Source organism: Anneissia japonica, unplaced genomic scaffold, assembly GCF_011630105.1.
Source record: "Anneissia japonica isolate Jap-2015-1 unplaced genomic scaffold, ASM1163010v1 scaffold685_len2926416_cov193, whole genome shotgun sequence".
Classification (NCBI taxonomy): domain Eukaryota; kingdom Metazoa; phylum Echinodermata; class Crinoidea; order Comatulida; family Comatulidae; genus Anneissia; species Anneissia japonica.
In genome coordinates, this window is record NW_022692922.1 from 761599 (window position 1) to 781483 (window position 19885).

Consider the following 19885-nt stretch of genomic DNA (forward strand, 5'->3'; position numbering starts at 1 on the left):
AGAGACAGGTATCGAGAACGTGATAGACGTGAGTATCGAGAACGTGAGAGACGTGAGCAGTGGAGACGTGAGGAACGCGAGAGACGTGAACAGTAGGAACGCAAGAGACGCGAGAGACGCGATCAGTGGGAACGCGAGGAACGCAAGAGACGCGAGAGACGCGAGCAGTGGGAACGCGAGGAACGCGAAAAACGTGAGGAACGAGAGCAGTGGGAACGCGAGGAACGCAAGAGATGCGAGAGACGCGAGCAGTGGGAACGCGAGGAACGCGAAAAACGTGAGGAACGAGAGCAGCGAAAACGTGAGAAACAACAAGTTTTAAATCCAAGTGGGGAAATGCAAGAAAGGGTAGAACGTGAATTGGAACCCTTAAACCACCAATCTAGATTTGATCGTATTCATGCGAGTGAGACGCACGAAACTCATCGGATAAGCCTAACACGTTTTGTCGATCCACGCGTAATCTTACAATTTAGGGATCGTATCGAGGAAATATTACACAATCATCGTTTCGGAGGTATCAAATATCGACTCGTTTTAGGTGTAAATATGACGCTAAACGGTGAAACGGCCATACCCACCTTTCACTCGGGTGAATATAGAGTTTACGATGAATTAGATTTGGAAGGGGATGTAAATCGTATAGTCGTGATGGTTGAGCGATGGGGTGAAAACGGATCGGGATGGCATATAAATCATCTCGAGCATCTCGATATAGAGATCGTTAGGTATAATCCCTTGCGCGGTGGTGCGTACGTACGATTACCCAACGTGCTGAAAAATAAAAAGGCAATCGTCAACGTTAAAAACAAAGACGACTTGTGTATCAAATACGCCATTGCCAGCGCGCTTCATCCCGTCAAGGACCATACCGAGACCCTCGAGATACGCGCCGCATCTAGACGAGCTCGACTGGAGCGGTATCACGTTTCCCACGCCGACCAAACAGATTAAAAGCATTGAAAAGAATAATCCGCGGCTCAAGATTAACGTTTATGGCTGGGAAGAAGAGGGTAAGGGGTATTTACATCCGGTCTACGTCGACGGTGAGCACGAGGGTCGTACGCTGATTAATCTCTTGCTGTACGATAATCATTACATGTGGATTAAAAAGATGAGCCCGCTTCTCAGCGGTTATAATAAACACAAGGGGGGAAAGCATTTATGTTCGCGATGTATGCACGTTTTTAGTAAGAAAGAATGTTTGCTAAAACACGAGCCCGATTGCAAGGGTGTAAACGACGGTATAACGGTGGTACAAGTCGTCGATGAAAAAAACAAGACGTTGAAATTTAAAAACGTTAAACATAGAGGCAAGATGCCGTTTGTAATCTATGCAGATTTCGAGTGTATTTTAGAAAAAATGCCGACAAACGCCGACGAGTCTGACCCGAAAACGTTTAAAAATAACAAACACGTGCCGTGCGGTTGGTCGTACGTGGTGGTAAGGTACGACGGCCAAGTAGTCGGACATGGATTACATAGTGCTAATGCTGAAAATGCATCAATGTGTGTAAAATCCTTTTTGGATAATCTTGTGATTGAAAAGGAGAAAATTATCGACATTTTCAAGCAACAACCCGTCAAACCCCGCAGCGTAATGACGTCTGAGGATGAAGCAGACTTTGAGACCGCAACGACCTGTTGGATTTGTAATCTAGGTGGTTTTACGGAATATAGTGGGGTCGGTGACTGTTGGAAATGTGTCAAGATCAAGGCAAACCCCGACAATAATTTCAAGACGTGTTTTGAGTGTATGACAAAAAAGAATGGGCAAAAGGTGCGAGATCATTGTCACGTTACCAACACGTATCGTGGAGCGGCTCACGCGGGTTGCAATCTCAAGTTAAAGGTAGATGAGAATACACCCATACCCGTAATATTTCACAATCTGGCTGGGTACGACGCCCACTTGATCATGCAGGCCCTCGGAGAGATGCCGGGGGCGATAGATTGCATTCCGAGCAATACGGAAAAGTACATTTCCCTTAGGTTGGATAACCTCCGATTTATCGATTCGATGAAATTTCTAAACACCTCATTGGCACAACTAGTTGCCAAGTTACCGATCGACGAGTTTAAGCTTACCAAGACATTTTACGACGAGGATGATTTGGAGCTAGTCACGAGAAAGGGTGTATATCCGTACGAATACATGGATTCGTTTAGCAAGTTTGATGAAGTGGGTTTACCCAGTAAGGAACTATTTTACAGCAGCCTGCGCAACGAGGGTATAAACGACGAGGACTATGAGCATGCCACGAGGGTTTACGAGCACTTTAAATGTAAAAACCTCGGCGATTATCACGACCTTTACCTGGAAACGGACGTTTTGCTGTTGGCTGACGTGTTTCAAAACTTTAGAGCTACTGCTTTTAAAGAATACGGATTGGATCCGTGCAACTATTTTACGCTGCCGGGTTTTAGTTGGGACTCGCTGCTCAGCAAGACTGGGGTAGAGCTCGAGCTGATGACTGACTTGGACATGCACATGATGCTCGAAAAGGGAATCAGAGGTGGTATCAGTATGATTTCCCATCGACGCTGCAAGTTTAACAACAAGTACATGGACGACTATGACGAGACGAAACCCAGTACGTACAGGCTATATCTCGATGCCAACAATCTGTACGGATGGGCCATGAGTCAGCCGTTACCCGTATCGGATTTTAGGTGGATCGATCCGGACGAGTATAAAACGGTCATCAAGACAAAGGTCGATAGCGAAAAGGGGTACATTCTCGAGGTGAACTTGGAGGTACCGGAAGAATTGCACGATCTGTTTAACGATTACCCCCTGGCACCCGAGACGCTCGCGCCGAGTCGTGATTGGATGAGCCCCTATCAGCTCGACTTGTTGGGCGACGAAAATCCGGGGGTAGAGAAACTCGTACCAAACCTAATGCCCAAGACTAAATATGTCGTGCACTATAGAAACTTGCAGTTTTATCTGAAAAAAGGGATCAAGCTGACCAAGGTTCATCGTATCATCGAGTTTACGCAAAGACCGTGGATGAAGGGCTATATCGACATGAATACCGAGCTTAGAAAAGGGGCAAAAACCGATTTTGAAAAGGACTTTTTCAAGCTAATGAACAATTCCGTTTTCGGTAAGACTATGGAAAATGTTCGCAACAGGCAAACCGTTCATTTATGCAAAACTGATGAAATTCGTAAAATAAACAAGCTCTACTCGAAACCAAACTTAAACAGGTTCGTCACTTTCAACGATGATTTCGTTGCCATTCACATGAACAAGACACGGGTCAAGCTCAATAAACCCATCTATTGCGGTACGGCCGTCTTGGATCTGAGTAAGCTTTTAATGTACGAGTTTTACTACAACAAACTCAAACCCATGTACGACGATCGTGTCAAGCTCTTGTACACAGACACTGATAGCTTGTTGCTGTCAATCACCACCGAGGATGTTTACACCGACCTCAAGGAGAATTTAGATTGGTTCGACACGAGCAACTTTGACAAGGACAGTCTGTTGTACAGCGAGAAAAATAAAAAGGTTCTCGGTAAGATGAAGGATGAATTGGGTGGATGCATCATGACGGAATTTGTAGGACTCAGACCAAAAATGTATTCAATCAAGACACAAGACTCGAGGCTGGATGTCAGGCGGGCAAAGGGAGTCGCCAAATACGTCGTAAGGGACTATATACATCACGACGATTACGTGCGAGTGTTGATGAGTAAAAAGGATATGCATTGCGACATGAACTCGATTCGAAGCAGCAAGCATATACTTTACACGATCAAGCAGAATAAAAAGTCACTATCTCCATTAGACACTAAACGGTATATACTCGACGACGGTAAAACTACCTACGCGTACGGGCATTACAGGTTAGAGCAAGCCCCCGACTAGATGTGAAAATGGCTTTTTCGTATCGATGACGTCATCGGGGTCGATGACGTCATCGGGGTCAAATAATGTTAAATGAGGTCATCGACCCCGATGACGTTAAATGACGTCATCGGGGTCACGTGATGTCATCGATAGGTCGTTTGCAAAAGTTTGGTAAATTATGAAATGTGCCCCTATGGTCGAGAAAATTCTATAGTAAAATGCCTATGGTCGAGAAAATTAATGGTAAATGCCTATGGTCGAGAAAATTGATGGTAAAATGCCTATGGTCGAGAAAATTGATGGTAAAATGCCTATGGTCGAGAAAATTGATGGTAAAATGCCTATGGTCGAGAAAATTGATGGTAAAATGCCTTCGAGAAAATTGATGGTAAAATGCCTATGGTCGAGAAAATTGATGGTAAAATGCCTATGGTCGGGATTACTCATAAACACCCTACTAGAACATATATACAAAAAAATCTAATCCATAACTCACCTCTACACATCGGTGGAGAAAAACCTTTAAAACAGTGGCACGTCTCTGGAGAAACACACTCTCCGCCGCCATTACAACCATTAGTGCATATAGCTAAAGATAATGAATAAAAGCACAATAGATCTGCTAGTATACTGCAATATGCATTACATAAATGGCACATTAGGCCTATCATCATCATCATCGTCGTCAACATGGTTGCCTTCATTGCCGCAAGCCCTGGTCAATGTCACTGTCACCGTCATCATCATCATCATCCCAATGTAAAATCATCAAGCAATGTAAATACTGTAATAACATTTAACAATTAACTAGATTTAATGTCATATGTCCATTTATGTAAAATACAAATTATAATTGGTATTTATACTTATAAAATGCTTATAATTATTGACTCTTACGAATAGGGCAATTTTTTGCTACACCTCCAGTCCACCCTTCGCAACAGAAATAGCTCCGTTGGGGAGTTTCAATTCTGTATACAATACGAGAGAAGTCACTATAAAGATATACAATGGAAAACGATTAACCTAAAGTTAAATATCTTGATTTTCGATAAAATATTATATTTTAACATGAAATAAATTATTTTACTTTTATATTTCTTATGCATATTATTTAGTTGCTAGCTGCACTTTGGAGAGCTCCCAGACAGTAGGATAACGCCATTTTTTACCAATCCTGTCTGGTGTTTCTTAGAATTTTTACTATTCTGTTTTTCATTTTTTTATTTTATAAATTTTCAGATTGTAATCTTTAATGGTTTAAAACAAGTGGCTTATGATTTTGTTTGATTTTGAACCCCACATGGTAATGCAATAATCGGCATTGGGTAAAAAAAGAGAGTTGTAAAGAAGAAGAGCGGTTTGAAAGTTAAGAGAGTATCTAGTTCTGGAAAGGAAAAAGATAGGCTGATGATAGTAAGTTTTATAGGAGGAATACGTTTTTGAGATGTTCCTATTAGCATAGATTTAGTTTTATTAAGGGGTCATCCATAATAATCAACATTTTCAAAAGTGTACGAAACATACTCTTTTCTGTTACCCCCTCCCTCCCCCTCCGAAAGAGTACACAATAAAATGTTGATTTGTATCATTTTGAGATCAACATTTTATTTTTTTCATAAAAGAGTACTTATGCCTACACTTTTAACCCCTCCCCTCTCCCCCCAAAGCGTATGTTTTGTACTCTTTTGAAAATGTTGATAATTATGGATGACCCCTAATATAGTTTGTTTGCAGAAAGCCAAGAGAATAGATGATTATAGCTAATAGTGTATGTGGTACAAACAGGTGAATATTACAGTACCGTGTTATCGTCCCGCAATTAGCATCACTTTTTGAACAGTGAAAACGTTTCCAATATGAAATTTTTTTTCCGACTGGATTGTTATGACAAACGAGGCTGTAAAACGAAAAAGAAAACAGATTTATTATTAAGGTTTAAGGCATGCATGTATGTATGTATATGTATGTATGTATGTATATGTGTGTATGTGTGTGTGCGTGGGTGTGTGTGTGTGTGTATAATATGTGTGTATGCATGTATGTATGTATGCGTGTATGTATGCATGTATGTATGTATTATCAAGACATACGTAGAACCTACACTCATTATCAACTGTTATTTTTGTGCATAAAAATATACTTAATTTTACTTTTAAAACTGTTATTAAATATGTGCAGAAGAGTTGAAGTTTGTTTCATACTACTCATTTCTAATATATTTCTATTAGCCGTAATGGAAATATTTCTCCAAAAATTACCAGGAAAATATTTATTATCAAAAACCCCGTTTTTAGGGCGTTTTTAGTGTCAAATTGCTTGGAATACATTACGACATATTCTCGCAAGTCACTGAATAGTATGCATGTTGCATAATACGCAATGAATAATAGTAAATCAAATGATAGTAAATTTGGTTTGAAGATACACATCCACTGGTGATTTCTTACATTATTCAGAATAGGCTATGCATTTTCCTTTTTTCTCAAATGCAAAATTTTTTCTGACAAAATGACTGGAAATTTATGCTTGACTATTCTTATAGGATTTTTATGTATTCAAGCTATAGTCCGTAACTTTTATTTTGATCTAAGTATTGAGAAGCTTTGTTTGATGGAGAAATTTGTGCGAGTCATCGAAGCTCTCTTCGCCTGATATTTTGACAACTAAACTTACTTATTCTGGTATAAAAGTAGCTAGGTTTCAGAGCTACAGTATATGTTTTTATTTACTTTAATGAAAATTTGTTATAAGAAAATGTATAGAAATCTGATTCTAACATTAATGTTACTCAGTTGTTCCTAGAATTAGTGATATAGCGGTAACTATTGGTCACTGTGATATTACAATTGTTTGAAAGATATTATGTTTCAATCAAATTTATTGATCATGTTTTGAACAATTATAAGATGTTTTGTTTTCATTATGGTAAACTTCAGGAAAGCTACCAAATTGTACAATTGGCACACAGTATCTATAATATGTTGGTAGGTAATTTCATTACTACACAATGAGTCTTTTTGTCCATCGACTTGCAGAGTATATATTATTGTCAAGGATCTGGCCGGATTGCCGACTCCACTTTGCCAAATCCAAATTTGCCGAATGTTACCTTGCCGACTCAAAAGTTTTTTATGTTTGTGAGAATTCTCGTGTCCTTTGATGTTTTACCTTAAATTGAATAGGTTTTTTATCTGTAAATTTCTGCTGTTATTGTTATTATTATTATTATTGATAATATTTATTGTGATGAATTTATTGTTAATATTTTACTTTTATACAATTATTGTTGTTGTTAATTAATGAACCACGGACTCAAAGAAGAACAACTTTTTACAATTTCTTTTTTGATGTTGTATTTTCTATGTTGAATTTGAGTTTTTTTGCAGTGTATAAATAAAGAGAATTATTATTAACGTTATTAAACCCAGTTTGCCGAATCCCACTTGGTCGAAATCCAAAATGCCAAATGTTAATACACACAATTTAATATCATATTATTAAACCAATTTACTATACATTTAAAAGGTGCATACTAAAATAGCCTAATTAATGTTTAATCATACCATATATTAAACAGCTATTGATACATATATTTACTTCCCACTAAAGTATAGAAATATATGTTTATCAATTAAATAAATGCTAGCGCCAAAATAAATTTTAATCTTTTTAAGAACAATCTAGCATGTACAAATATTTTTTGCGCTCTATGATGACTATAGTCACTGGCTAAGAAACCATGTTAAATTTAGTCACTTAAATTTGTACTTTGTTTACATGGAAATTTCTGAAAACACAACTGGAACACCGCAGCTGTATCTTGGTTAAGCATTCGAACTGCTCATCACGTTTACAAAGTAAACTTCTTCTCCTTGTTCTTTTACGGATAGAATAGTAGACAAAACACCTTCATGTACATCCTATTTTGGTAAACTTTTATTATGTTGTTTTACATATAATTAAGTTTATATTTAGATCATGAAACGTTTTGTTGCAATTTTGTCCAGTCAAATACGTATTTACGGTGTACTATTGGGGCATGGCTTATGTGTTAGATCATGAAACGTTTTGTTGCAATTTTGTCCAGTCAAATACGTATTTACGGTGTACTATTGGGGCATGGCTTATGTGTTTTTAAATCAATGTACCGGTATTACAAGACTCATGTTATCAGTAATCTGTTCAATTAATATTGGGGCTCTCATCTTCTGACATCAATAACAAACATTGACCTTTGCATTGACAATACAACATTGCTCTATCCAATTCGAAAACAGATCATTTTGAAATTTCATCTGATTAATAATATGTCTTAATGATTTGGAATATTCTTTTACTGTTGTTAAAGTAACATTTTATCAGGTGCAGTACACAATCTTGTGTTTTAACGTAACCTACATCCTGCTTTTTGTGTTTACCTGCTGGTTTTTGTGCCACATTTTTCTTCTTAATTGCCAATCTATGACTTATTGTTGGTTTGTGGTGGGGAGACCCCAAGGAGGTTGAGTGGTTACGTTACTAACATAGGTCTATCCTGACATACTGTAGGTTTTGACTTTCTTCTCTGCTTTGTCTTGTTAATGCCCAGGTGTTACATGTTGCCTTTCACAGAGTTTACTGAACTCAGCTTAGTAATATTAGCAGCGTGACCACTCAAAATTTTTGATATACCCAGTTTGCCAAAATTCAGTTTGTTTGTTTCATGTTAACTGGACTAGTACACTAGAGTAACTCCCTGTTCGTCTTGAAAGTACCGTGGTTCATCATAGTCCTTATTCGAGAAGACATGTCACAGGCGATAAACTAGCGGTGATGATGACAATTACAAAAAAGTACTTAAACTGATAAAAAAAGTTAATAAAAATGGCGAGTTACATGCCTACCTCTGTCCTCTTTGTGTCGTTCCATACATGTACATGAAAACAATCAAACAAACCCACCAGTTATACTTAAACATGCTCAAAATAGGCCTACCGCACCTGTTGTTGTCTGTTTTAATTCAGATTAAACATAAATCGTAGGCCTATGTTAGTGATTTAAACAAAGTGTGATAAAATTTGAAGGTTTTATGTATGTATGCCCAAAAAAATGTTTGCAGTTTCACTTACATTTTTGATATAAGTTTCAATTTTGACATTACAGACATTGGTCGCACGAATGAGAATTACAGAATACAATCAAATAAAAATAGATGAGCTGTACTAGTCTGATGTAATAATTCTAAAGTTCTCACCTTAGCCCCAAGCATAGTGAAGCTCAGTTGGATATGGTACCTTTTAGAATTCTAAGTATTTAAGTGCTATTTTTGGGTACCAATTCAATTAATTCATGTTTTTTTTTTCACTCAATTCGTCAAAAATAAAAAGAATTAAAGGTACTATTTCCGGGCATCCAGAGGTATATAAGAGGTATAAAAATACTATTCTATGTAATTATATTACTGGTGATTTTATACTTAATGAATTTCGTTGAGGTAGGAGCTTATACCATGGTTAAGGTGATTTTTGACTGGACTATATATCTACAACTCATGTGCTTTCAGAATATGTAATAAAAATGGGGGGGGGGTCACTGTTTAATCTAAGGAGCTACAGTATAACTGAATAAAAATAGGCATGATTTTCAGCATTTAAAAAATTTTACACATGAGTATGTGCACGATATGACTTGTGCATGGAAAATGAAGACATGACATTCAACCTTGACCTGAAATTTATGCCTACTGAATATGATTCAGAAACGTCAATTGGTTAGGATGATATAGGGGCGTCAAAGATTTGAGAAAAGAAAGATGAGAAGAGTCACAAAAAAAACAATCACTTTGACCATGATGACAGAATATGTAATATAAATCTAGTACAAGGGCACGCATTGAGGCACATGTCCTTCATTTCACCACCAAATTTTAAGATTTCAATGCTTATCACTTAAATGGCCTAATCTTGATCTAATGCTCAACATTAATGAAAATATCACAATGTACAAAATAATGAATGACTTAGCTCCTAATTATTTAAAAAATAGATTTATTCAAAGAGAAAGTAAATACAACACTAGGTCAAATGACAACCTTAACGTACCCAAGCCAAGAACGGAATATAAAAAAAGAAGTCTATGTTACCGGGGGGCTCTTTTGTGGAATAATTTAGACAGCAATATGAAAAATTCAAGCACACTAGAACTTTTTAAAAGAAACATAGTAATGTAATAACCATTAGTATGTATTATATATATTTGTTTTTTCTTTGTACTAACACTTAATTATTTTAATCTAACACAATTATTTTGTTTAATGTCCATACGGCCTCGTGGAAGAACACCCACTTGGGTGAACGAGTTTTTTGACCGTTATAAAATAAAGTTGTTATTATTATTATTATTATTATCAGTGTTATGTATTGAAATAAGGCTACTCACTTAATTATTTACCACCCTTGTGGATCTGCCTCTGAACTTTGTTTATTTGTAAGTACTGTTAAAGCAAATAATTACTTGCGAAATTGTGAAAAAAGCAGGATTAACAGCAGTGGCAACACCCAGCTCAGTCGTACAAGGACTGGGCTGAGTATAAAATGTGGTGGCAACTCTAGATGCCTGGAAAAAATGGCACTCTCACCTTTAAACCAGGGGGTGTTAACAGGGGATTTCTCCCTCTGCTCTCCTTAGCTACATACGCACCTGTATACGTTCGAGCTGTAAGTAAAAAAATGTATTTACTCACGAAGTACAGTACAGATCAACAAATACAATGTTGTTTTTCATTATGGCCATGACATACCTTATTTACAATTGATATAAATTACACATTATAGAACATCATAATTCATAAGAAAGAAAAAATTAAATGCAGAAATTAAATAATATAAATACAAACATAATTATTATACAGTACACAAAAAAACAAAAAAACAGTAAATCAATGATTTATGCATGTCTATACTATTATACTTTGGTTTCACAAATTATTAATACAAATGTGGTTCATGGAAATACTTAAATTGGTGGAATACTGTACATCAGGGCTTAGTTTATTCCATTCGATAGCACCACAATATGGAATACTTTTTTGTAATTGGTCTTTGGTTTGAAAATACATTTGTTTACTTTTATGAAAGTCATAGCTGTAATCATTGAAAGAACAAGTATATTAAGTAAGATGGTGCCATATAATTTATAATTTTATAAACAAGAATATTACAATCATTAATATGTGATTAATAAGTGTAAAGGTGATAACAAGTGATATTATTTATTATTTATTTACATACATCATGTCAGACATCAAAACAAATCTATGTACAAACTACATCAAGTTAAGCAGATTCTTTCCTCACATCAAAATAACTCCACTGCTTAAGCCTCATAATGAGAACTAGATTTGAACTCGTCACTGAGGACGAGTTTGGTGATCTGCTGTACTTTGACCCACACGAAGCACGCGCGGTTCTGATTGAAAAGTATTATATGCTAAAACATGCTCTATTTAGTTTTTAAAAAGAGTAATTTTGAGCATTTTAATGACTTACGAATGTGTACACATACGTCTTAACGTCTGTGCGCACGGTAATGATATTAATACAGTGTCACAAACCCAAAACATGTAACATGTATTCCAGCTTCAGTACGTGCGGTGGGCGTGGAAATGAGCGTACGGCGCGTAAATTATGGAAAGTTTTGGAATACTGAAAATGACCTGAAACGTGCTTTAAACTAGATAAAATTTCAAAAAAGTATGTTTGTACATGTAAACTTGTTTTGGCACACGGGAAGGAACCGTAAAAAAGGTCTGGCAGTCAACGTGTTAAATGCCATGTACCTTAATTTCCGTTTGAGCATCTTAATGTGCGGGTACACGTGCGTCAGAATTTATATATTTTTCAAATAATGCCTATTTTTCATCATTTATAGCTTCATAGGATGAGAGATGAACACTACCTCCCCCCCCCCAAAATTTTTATTACATATTCTAAAAGCACATGAATTGTAGATATGATTTTATAGATCATTATGGCTGATCGGACATTATGACGTCATTATATTGTCATCTGAATTTTAAAAAACTGAATTTTTATTTGTAACGTCTTTATTTTTAAACTCATTGAATGTATCTCGCTTATTCTTGTTAGATTGTCTCAATCATGTGAGTATGTTATAGCTGAGACAATTCTCTTTTGGAAGTGCCCCTTTATTTTTCGTGACCGTGGTAAAAAAAAATGAATTATTGGAGCGCTTTTATCTCTCTTAAAAGATCTTAAAAATAACAAACAAGAGACGACGGCAGACTGTATTTCGACGCTATCGGACTGATATATACAGTAGGTTATATGAAGGGAAAGTTCGTGTGGCATTACCAACCAACAGGCGGTTTCAAAAACCTTGACAATGTTTAATTTCGTGATCCCACCTGTGATCGTCTCCCAACTGTGAGGATGTTATAGCTGAGACAATTCTCTCTCGGAAGTGTCCTTTCATTTTTCATTTTGACGACGTCAACATGGTAAAAAGAATTAATTTTTGGACCCCAACAATAACATTTGTGAAAAAACAGAGGGCGGCAGACTGTATTTCGACGCTATCAGATAGATATAACAGTTCATATGAAAGTAAAATTCGTGTCATTACCAACCTACATGCGTTTTTAAATTAAATTCAACATTAACAAGATTCAATTTCTTGTTACATTACCGTCCACACACACGTCGTGTGCATTAAAATTTGAAAATTCTCAATATCACTTTTTCAGATAATTTAAAGCATGTTTCAGGTCATTTTCAGCATTCCAAAACTTCCCATAATTTACACGCAACACACTCATTTCCACACTGAGCCTAGAATTTACGTTTCCTTACATATTTTGAGTTCCTGACACTGTATTTGAATCAGGAGTCAACATTTTTTGCCATTACCGTGCGCTCAGGCGTCAAGACGTGCGCATACGTATGCGTAATTCTTTTAAAAATTTCAAAATTTCTCATGTAACGGCCAAATGTATGATCGTTATTGGATTGCTTATACTGTAATGGCATTTTAATAATAAATGCTAGGATAAAGTCTAGCCATAGAGATATAATAAGAATACTAGAGCGCTAATAGCAATGTATTCGATGTTCGAAATACGCAGAGCTGTGTGTGTGTACCATCCAAATTGGCTGCCATAGATTCAGCCAATCAAATTTCCCCTGAGCACTTTTTTCAATTGCGCCCTCAATTTACACAGAAAGTTCAGTACAGCTGGTTACCCGTATATTGAAACTCGAGCGTTACGGTGTATGGGTGTAATGTACACAATTTTAATTCTTTTTAATATTTTAATAAGATGCTCTACTTGGCCTCTTTTTGGCTACGACAGTTTAATAATTATCATTAATGAAATAATATTCAGTCAGAGGGCTTATTTATGGTAATAAAATGTATACTAAGCCTGAAGGTGGCGCTTTTCTACGGCAGCCATCTTGGATGGTACACATACACAACTCTGCATTGCTCCGCCATCTTGTCAGCACTCTAGTTGTTTAATAGCTCTACGAGTCTAGCCAAGTTATACGCCGATAGGTGGCGTAGTTCTGGAGTGATGGTAAATGGAAAATGGCAGCTTCCTCGCTGCAGAGATGCACCCATGATGCACCAAAGTTTACTTGGATCAACTGCGATCCATGGACCCTGTGTAAGTAGCTCAGGTCCAATATCTTCTACAGTAGTAAGGACCTCTAACGGGATATTTCATTTCCTGCTCTAATAAAAATCTGTTTGTGTCCTGAAAGAAATATAAAATAAAAGTTCATTATACATAAAAATCCGAACTGATAACATATAATAAATATCAATTTAATCATATCAAATATTCCAATGTATAATTATTCCATAATTATACATTGATTTCTCTTTATTTCGAAACACTGATTTTTCTTTATTTCGAAACACTGATCAAATAAAACTGAGTGAAACATCTATAATTGACGAGTACGAATTTCGAAACACTTGCCTGCTCAAATAAAAATTCGTTTGTGTCCTGAAAGAAATATAAAATAAAAGTTCATTATACATAATATATATATATATATATATTATGTGTGTATGTATGTATATGTGTGTATGTGTGTATATATGTGTATATAAGTATATATATTACATTAACATTTATATATTTGGCTTCTACAGGTATAGCTGGCTTTGTCGTGGCGTTGGGGTACGGTGCATATGCTTACAAGTTCCGAGCGGGCATGTCCTCTCTTTGTTATTTTCTGCTTTTAAAATGTTTTTGTAGATAAGAACTGAACCACTTTGGAAATCAGTACTATGTATTGAAAGTGTATATTCAGTATAAAGAAAGAATAAATAAATAAATAAATAATAATCCGAATTGATAACATATAATAAATATCAATTTAATCATATCAAATATTCCAATGTATAATTATTCCATCATTGATTTCTCTTTATTTCGAAACACAGATTTTTCTTTATTTCGAAACACTGATCAAATAAAACTGAGTGAAACATCTATAATTGACGAGTACGAATTTCGAAACACTTGCCTGCTCAAATAAAAATCTGTTTGTGTCCTGAAAGAAATATAAAATAAAAGTTCATTATACATAATAATCCGAATTGATAACATATAATAAATATCAATTTAATCATATCAAATATTCCAATGTATAATTATTCCATCATTGATTTCTCTTTATTTCGAAACACATATTTTTCTTTATTTCGAAACACTGATTAAATAAAACTGAGTGAAACATCTATAATTGACGAGTACGACCGTACCGTATCCCAATCAATCGGTATAGCGCTACTGGCCTTCCATACATTTTAAGCGCGGCCGCTTTCCCTCGCGGCCGCTACAACCATACTCCGTTAAGATTATTGATCAAAAGGTGCCAAAATATTAATTTGAATGATTTTTTTTTCTTATTGTGTGACTACTGTAGTTGTTTTGATATTGTTTCATTCATTGATTGATTCATAATTTGGTTTTAAAAATTAGATGCTTCACATTTTAACAACCAAATGACAATGCATTGTCTCCTGGTGGGACCAACAAGATCAAGCATATATCATCATTCATGATTATGATATGTTTGACCTTGTTCACATGTGCAACACATTACTACTGTACTGCAAGAATTGAAGATGTACTAGTGTATTGCACAGGCCCACGTCCTCTTGCACTGAGGTTGCCTGGCTAAGGATATTCATGTGATATTTCTGCAGACAGTAGTAAGTAGTGCATATGACACCAAGCTGAAGCAAAATACAAGGAATTAATTAATTAGTATATTACACTCTACATGTACCACTATCACCACCACTGACCTTGCAGCTATGTTATTAACCACTCAGGTATGCTACAGAGGGTGACCAGGTATCCAAGTGTACAATAAAGGCCTGTTTCTGCTTGCAAGAAAAAACGTTTTTTTAAAACAGTTTTTAAAAAACATGTTTTTTTTTCTGCCAGTAGAAATGGTACCACTGACAAAATAACTTTTTTTTCTGATCGAAAAAAAACGGTTTGAAAACACGCAATTCATTCCATGTGCGAAAGAAAAATAAAAATGTTTTTTATGGGGAAAACCGTGTTTTGAGGAGCAGTATTTAGCTTGCAACCAAAAAGCAGTTGCGATTTGACCTCGCAGTGTGAAATGTCGAAGCACGAGCCACAACCGACACAACTTGCAGAGATTTGCGCGAAGTAAAACATACTGAAGAAAATTATGTGGAACGAAGAAATTACTAAATTTGTGATAACTTTGTGGGGAGAGGAAAAGGTGGGAGGAAGGCTAAAGGGCAGCAAAAGAGATACCCACATATACAAGAACATCGTAAAGAAAGTACAAGAAGAATTCGGAGTTAAACTGACATCAGTGCAAGTCACCAATAAATTGAAGCGGTTGCGACGAGCCTACACATTGGTTAAGGACCATAATAGTAAGGTCTGGTAGAGACAGAATAACTTGTCCATATTATGACATGTTAGATAATATTCTGGGGGATCGTGACATGCACGATCCTCCCTACGTGATGGAAGGCGGCATTCCAATCACTGTTGCTGATGGTACATATAGCCTTGTTGCCATTGTAATGTTGTAAATAGCCTAGCACTGCAGCAGGGAGAATACTAATGTTAACTACCTACAAACTGCGTTCTGGGATAAAAATATGGCGTCATCGCAACAACGACCATTGTAATGTTGTAAATAGACTAGCACTGCCACAGACCAAACACGATGGAAGAAAGATGTCCAAGACTTGTGCGCCTCCTGGCGCTGAGAGGTTAAGGTAAGGTAAGGTGGTTTGGATGGTGTACTCTACACATGTCTTGCATCCAGAGCACATAAGATACAAAACATGCTGCAGTTAAGGGAAAAAAAAGTAAAACTAATGGTGGCAGCAAGCAGTGGTCGATTTCAGGTGGTGTTATACAGAAAGCAAGCTGCTAGGAATATTCGCAAACTTGACAAAAGATTGGAGATTGTTATTAGTAGGTCTAAATTAGCCATTTGGAATCCGAAGGCAAATTTAAAAGATGCAACAGACTCGAGCTCTGGCTGGAAAAGAGTAACAAGAAGCAAGACAAAGTGCACAGAAAGCGAGAAGTCCAGCGGTGGAAAATGCCCATTGGGTGCAAAGAACCACACATTGAAAGAAGAGAGAGAGCTGTGTCTTATCGAGGAAGGGCTTCAGTATGAAAATGGCAGATGGATCGCAAAGTACCCCTGGATTAAAGACCCTAGAGAATTACCAGATAACCGGTCAGTCTTCCAATCCAGATGTTTGAGGAGAATCTTTCGCATCAGGTGGCAGAATCATGTCCCAAATGCAACGGTACTTGAGATGGCGGGAGCTGAGAAGATAAGCAATGAGGTGAGAAGGAGGAGATGGAACTGGATCGGCCACGTGCTGAGAAGAGACCCAACTGACGACTGCGCTGTTGCACTGGGCTGGACTCCAGAGGGACGAAGGAAGGGAGGCCGCCCAAAAACAACCTGGCGGCGGATGGTGGAGGCTGAAAGGAACAGTGCGGGCTGGAATACCTGGAATGTGGCACGTCATGCAGCCACAGACCAAACACCTCCTTTCTGTGCAAAGTGCACAGAAAGCGAGAAGTCCAGCGGTGAACAATCACACACGAAAGCGTCAAGTAGAAAGGGGAAACAAAAAATGAAAAAACAATCTACAGTCACGAATGAAGTGAAGACATCTAAAGGCACGCGGCCAATAACCGACTTCACCAAACAGAGCCTGACCAACACATCTCAAAACCTATTAAATCAAAATGATACACAGGAGAATGAAGATGATGTAGAATATGAAAGATGCTAAAATTATGAGACACATAAGTAAAAATTACCTTTATAATAACTGTAATAATATTTATAAATAAGAATTTTATATTTGAATTTTATTTAAAATGTCTGGCATGAAATCAATTCACTTTATTTCTTTGAACGTCAGAGGACTGAGATCCGAAGACAAACAGAGGGCAGTATTCCAATGGTCAACTGACCAAAGAGTTGACGTGCTATTTTTACAAGAAACACACTTTACTACTGATTGCAGTGATTTACAATGGAAAGGGTGCGCATATCACAGCTACGGTACTCACTTTAGCAGGGGAGTGTCGATACTCGTTAGAGATAATATTAACTTTATTGTAAATAACATGATAACTGATAATGATGGAAGATATATATTTATTGATTGTCTTCTAAATAACAAACAGTATACCCTCGTTAATATATATGCCCCTAATAATAGTAAAGAAAGGTGTACCCTTTTTAGAAAAATAGAGAAAATTACAAAAATCAATATTGGTGGTCATGATAATCCAAAAATAATTATTGGTGGTGACATGAATTGTATTCTAAATAATGATTTAGACCAAAAAGGAAGTAGAAGTAAACCTGACAATTCCAGCCATACCTTTAATTGTTTTATTAAAAAACTTAATTTAATAGATATTTGGAGAAGTAAGTTTCCAAAAAGATCCCAATTTACTTGGAGAAGAAAAGTAGGTCAGATTTACAGAAGATTAGATTACTGGCTTATCTCAAAAAACCTATGGAAAAATGGCTCAATTCAATCCACTGATATAAGACCCAGCATCCATACTGATCATCAGGCAATATCTGTTAAAATTTGTGAAAATGAATCAAAAAGAGGACCAGGGCTCTGGAAATTTAATTCCAGCCACCTTAAAGATGATTTTTATAACAAATCTATCCCGCATTTACAACTCCTCTTGGCTTCTACGAATGCAATCGGATGCCATTTGGGCTAACAAATGCGCCTGCCACTTTCCAGCGCTTAATGGAGCGTTGTCTTGGCGATCTCAATTTCCAATCTTGTCTGATTTATTTAGATGATGTGATTGTGTATTCCAAGACAGTTGACGAGCATTTAGTTAGGCTTAATTCTGTTTTTCAAAGATTACACGAGTATGGCCTCAAATTGAAGCCATATAAGTGTAATCTATTCCAGAAGAGGGTTAAGTATTTGGTAAAACAATTATTAACCCATTAGGTCAAAACCATATCCAGTTCCACACGCCGTTCGAGACACAATCCGTAAGGAAATAGATACGATGAAGAGACTTGGTGTGATCGAGACAAGTACATCCCCATATGCCGCTCCAATTGCGTTAGTCCGCAAGAAAGACGGAACAAACCGTTTCTGTATAGATTTCAGGAAACTTAACAAAGTAACGGTGTTTGACCCAGAACCCATTCCTAATATTGATGATTTAATGTCTAAATTAGCTCATGGTAGATATTTCTCCATCTAATAAAATCTAAAAAATTAAACCATCATAGGGTTAGTCGACAACACATAATTAAAGCACTTAATGATAAAGATGGCAAAAAGTTCTGGTCTAAACTCAAAGAAAATAAGCATAATCCTTCAAATGAAATTACGTTAAAACAATGGTACGTTATTTTAGTAACCTATATAGTATTAAAGATCGCAATCAATCGCAAACACTTTCTAATATCCTAGATGAAGAAATAGATAACCCGAATTATGACGATCAGTTAAATGCAGATATTAGGCTAGATGAAGTAAAAATAGATTTTAAAGCACAAAAGGCAGGAAAAGCACCAGGTATTGATAGCTTAATCATCGAAATCTTCTCAAATATTCCAAATTTTGTTTTTATTAAAATTAATATGATGTTCAATTTAATATTTTCACTTCGATATTTTCCTCAACGGTGGGCTACCAATTTAATTGTTCCTATATACAAAAAAGGTAATCGTTTGGATCCCCAAAATTATCGGGGAATTTCATTAATACCTATATTAGGAAAAGCCTTTCTTTATATTATTAATAGAAGATTGTCGGAATAGGTAGATGATTTTAATATTCTGAACCAACAGGCTGGATTCAGAAAAGGATATCGAACACTCGATAATGTTTTTATATTAAACACAATTGTCTCAAAATATCTTGATAAAAAACGGGGAAGAATTTTTGTTATATTTGTGGACTTGAAGCGCGCTTTTGATTCCATAAACCATAACTATCTAATTTTCAAATTAAGGAAAATCGGTGTTCGGGGCAATATAATGAATGTTATCTCGTCTTTGTACTCGAAATTGCATGCTCATGTTAAAATTGGTAATGATTTAACCCAAGCGTTCACGAGTGAAATCGGTATACAACAAGGGTCACCTTTATCATCCCCTGTCTCTTATACACATCTAGATGTGTATAAGAGACAGCCCTTTAACCGATTTAACTAAAGGTAAAGGTGCAAAACATGTCCCATGGGGGGAGCCGCATGAGCGTGCGTTCAATTCACTGAAGAATCGCATTGCGTCGTCGCCTATATTGCACTTACCCGATCCGACCAAAACATATATTGTGCGCACGGACGCATCAGAGGTAGGCATTGGTGCAGTGCTTATGCAAGTACATGACAATGTACAGTTTCCAGTTTGCTTTGCAAGCAAAAAACTTCTACCGAGGCAGCGCGCTTACTCTACAATCGTGCGCGAGTGTTTAGCCGTAGTT

General features: G+C 36.5%; 1 protein-coding gene across 1 annotated transcript in view; it reads right to left on the bottom strand.

Annotated features, from left to right (window-relative positions):
- The window catches only part of LOC117100556, a 26683-nt gene extending 17657 nt beyond the window's left edge, over positions 1-9026 (bottom strand). The window contains exons 1-4 of the mRNA XM_033240330.1: positions 8749-9026; positions 5667-5762; positions 4760-4857; positions 4359-4451 (exon numbers count right to left, since the gene is read on the bottom strand). Coding sequence (XP_033096221.1) covers positions 4359-4451; positions 4760-4857; positions 5667-5762; positions 8749-8822 — 361 coding nt within the window. The 5' untranslated portion in view covers positions 8823-9026. The remainder of the gene's footprint in view (positions 1-4358; positions 4452-4759; positions 4858-5666; positions 5763-8748) is intronic.
- Positions 9027-19885: the final 10859 nt, after the last annotated feature.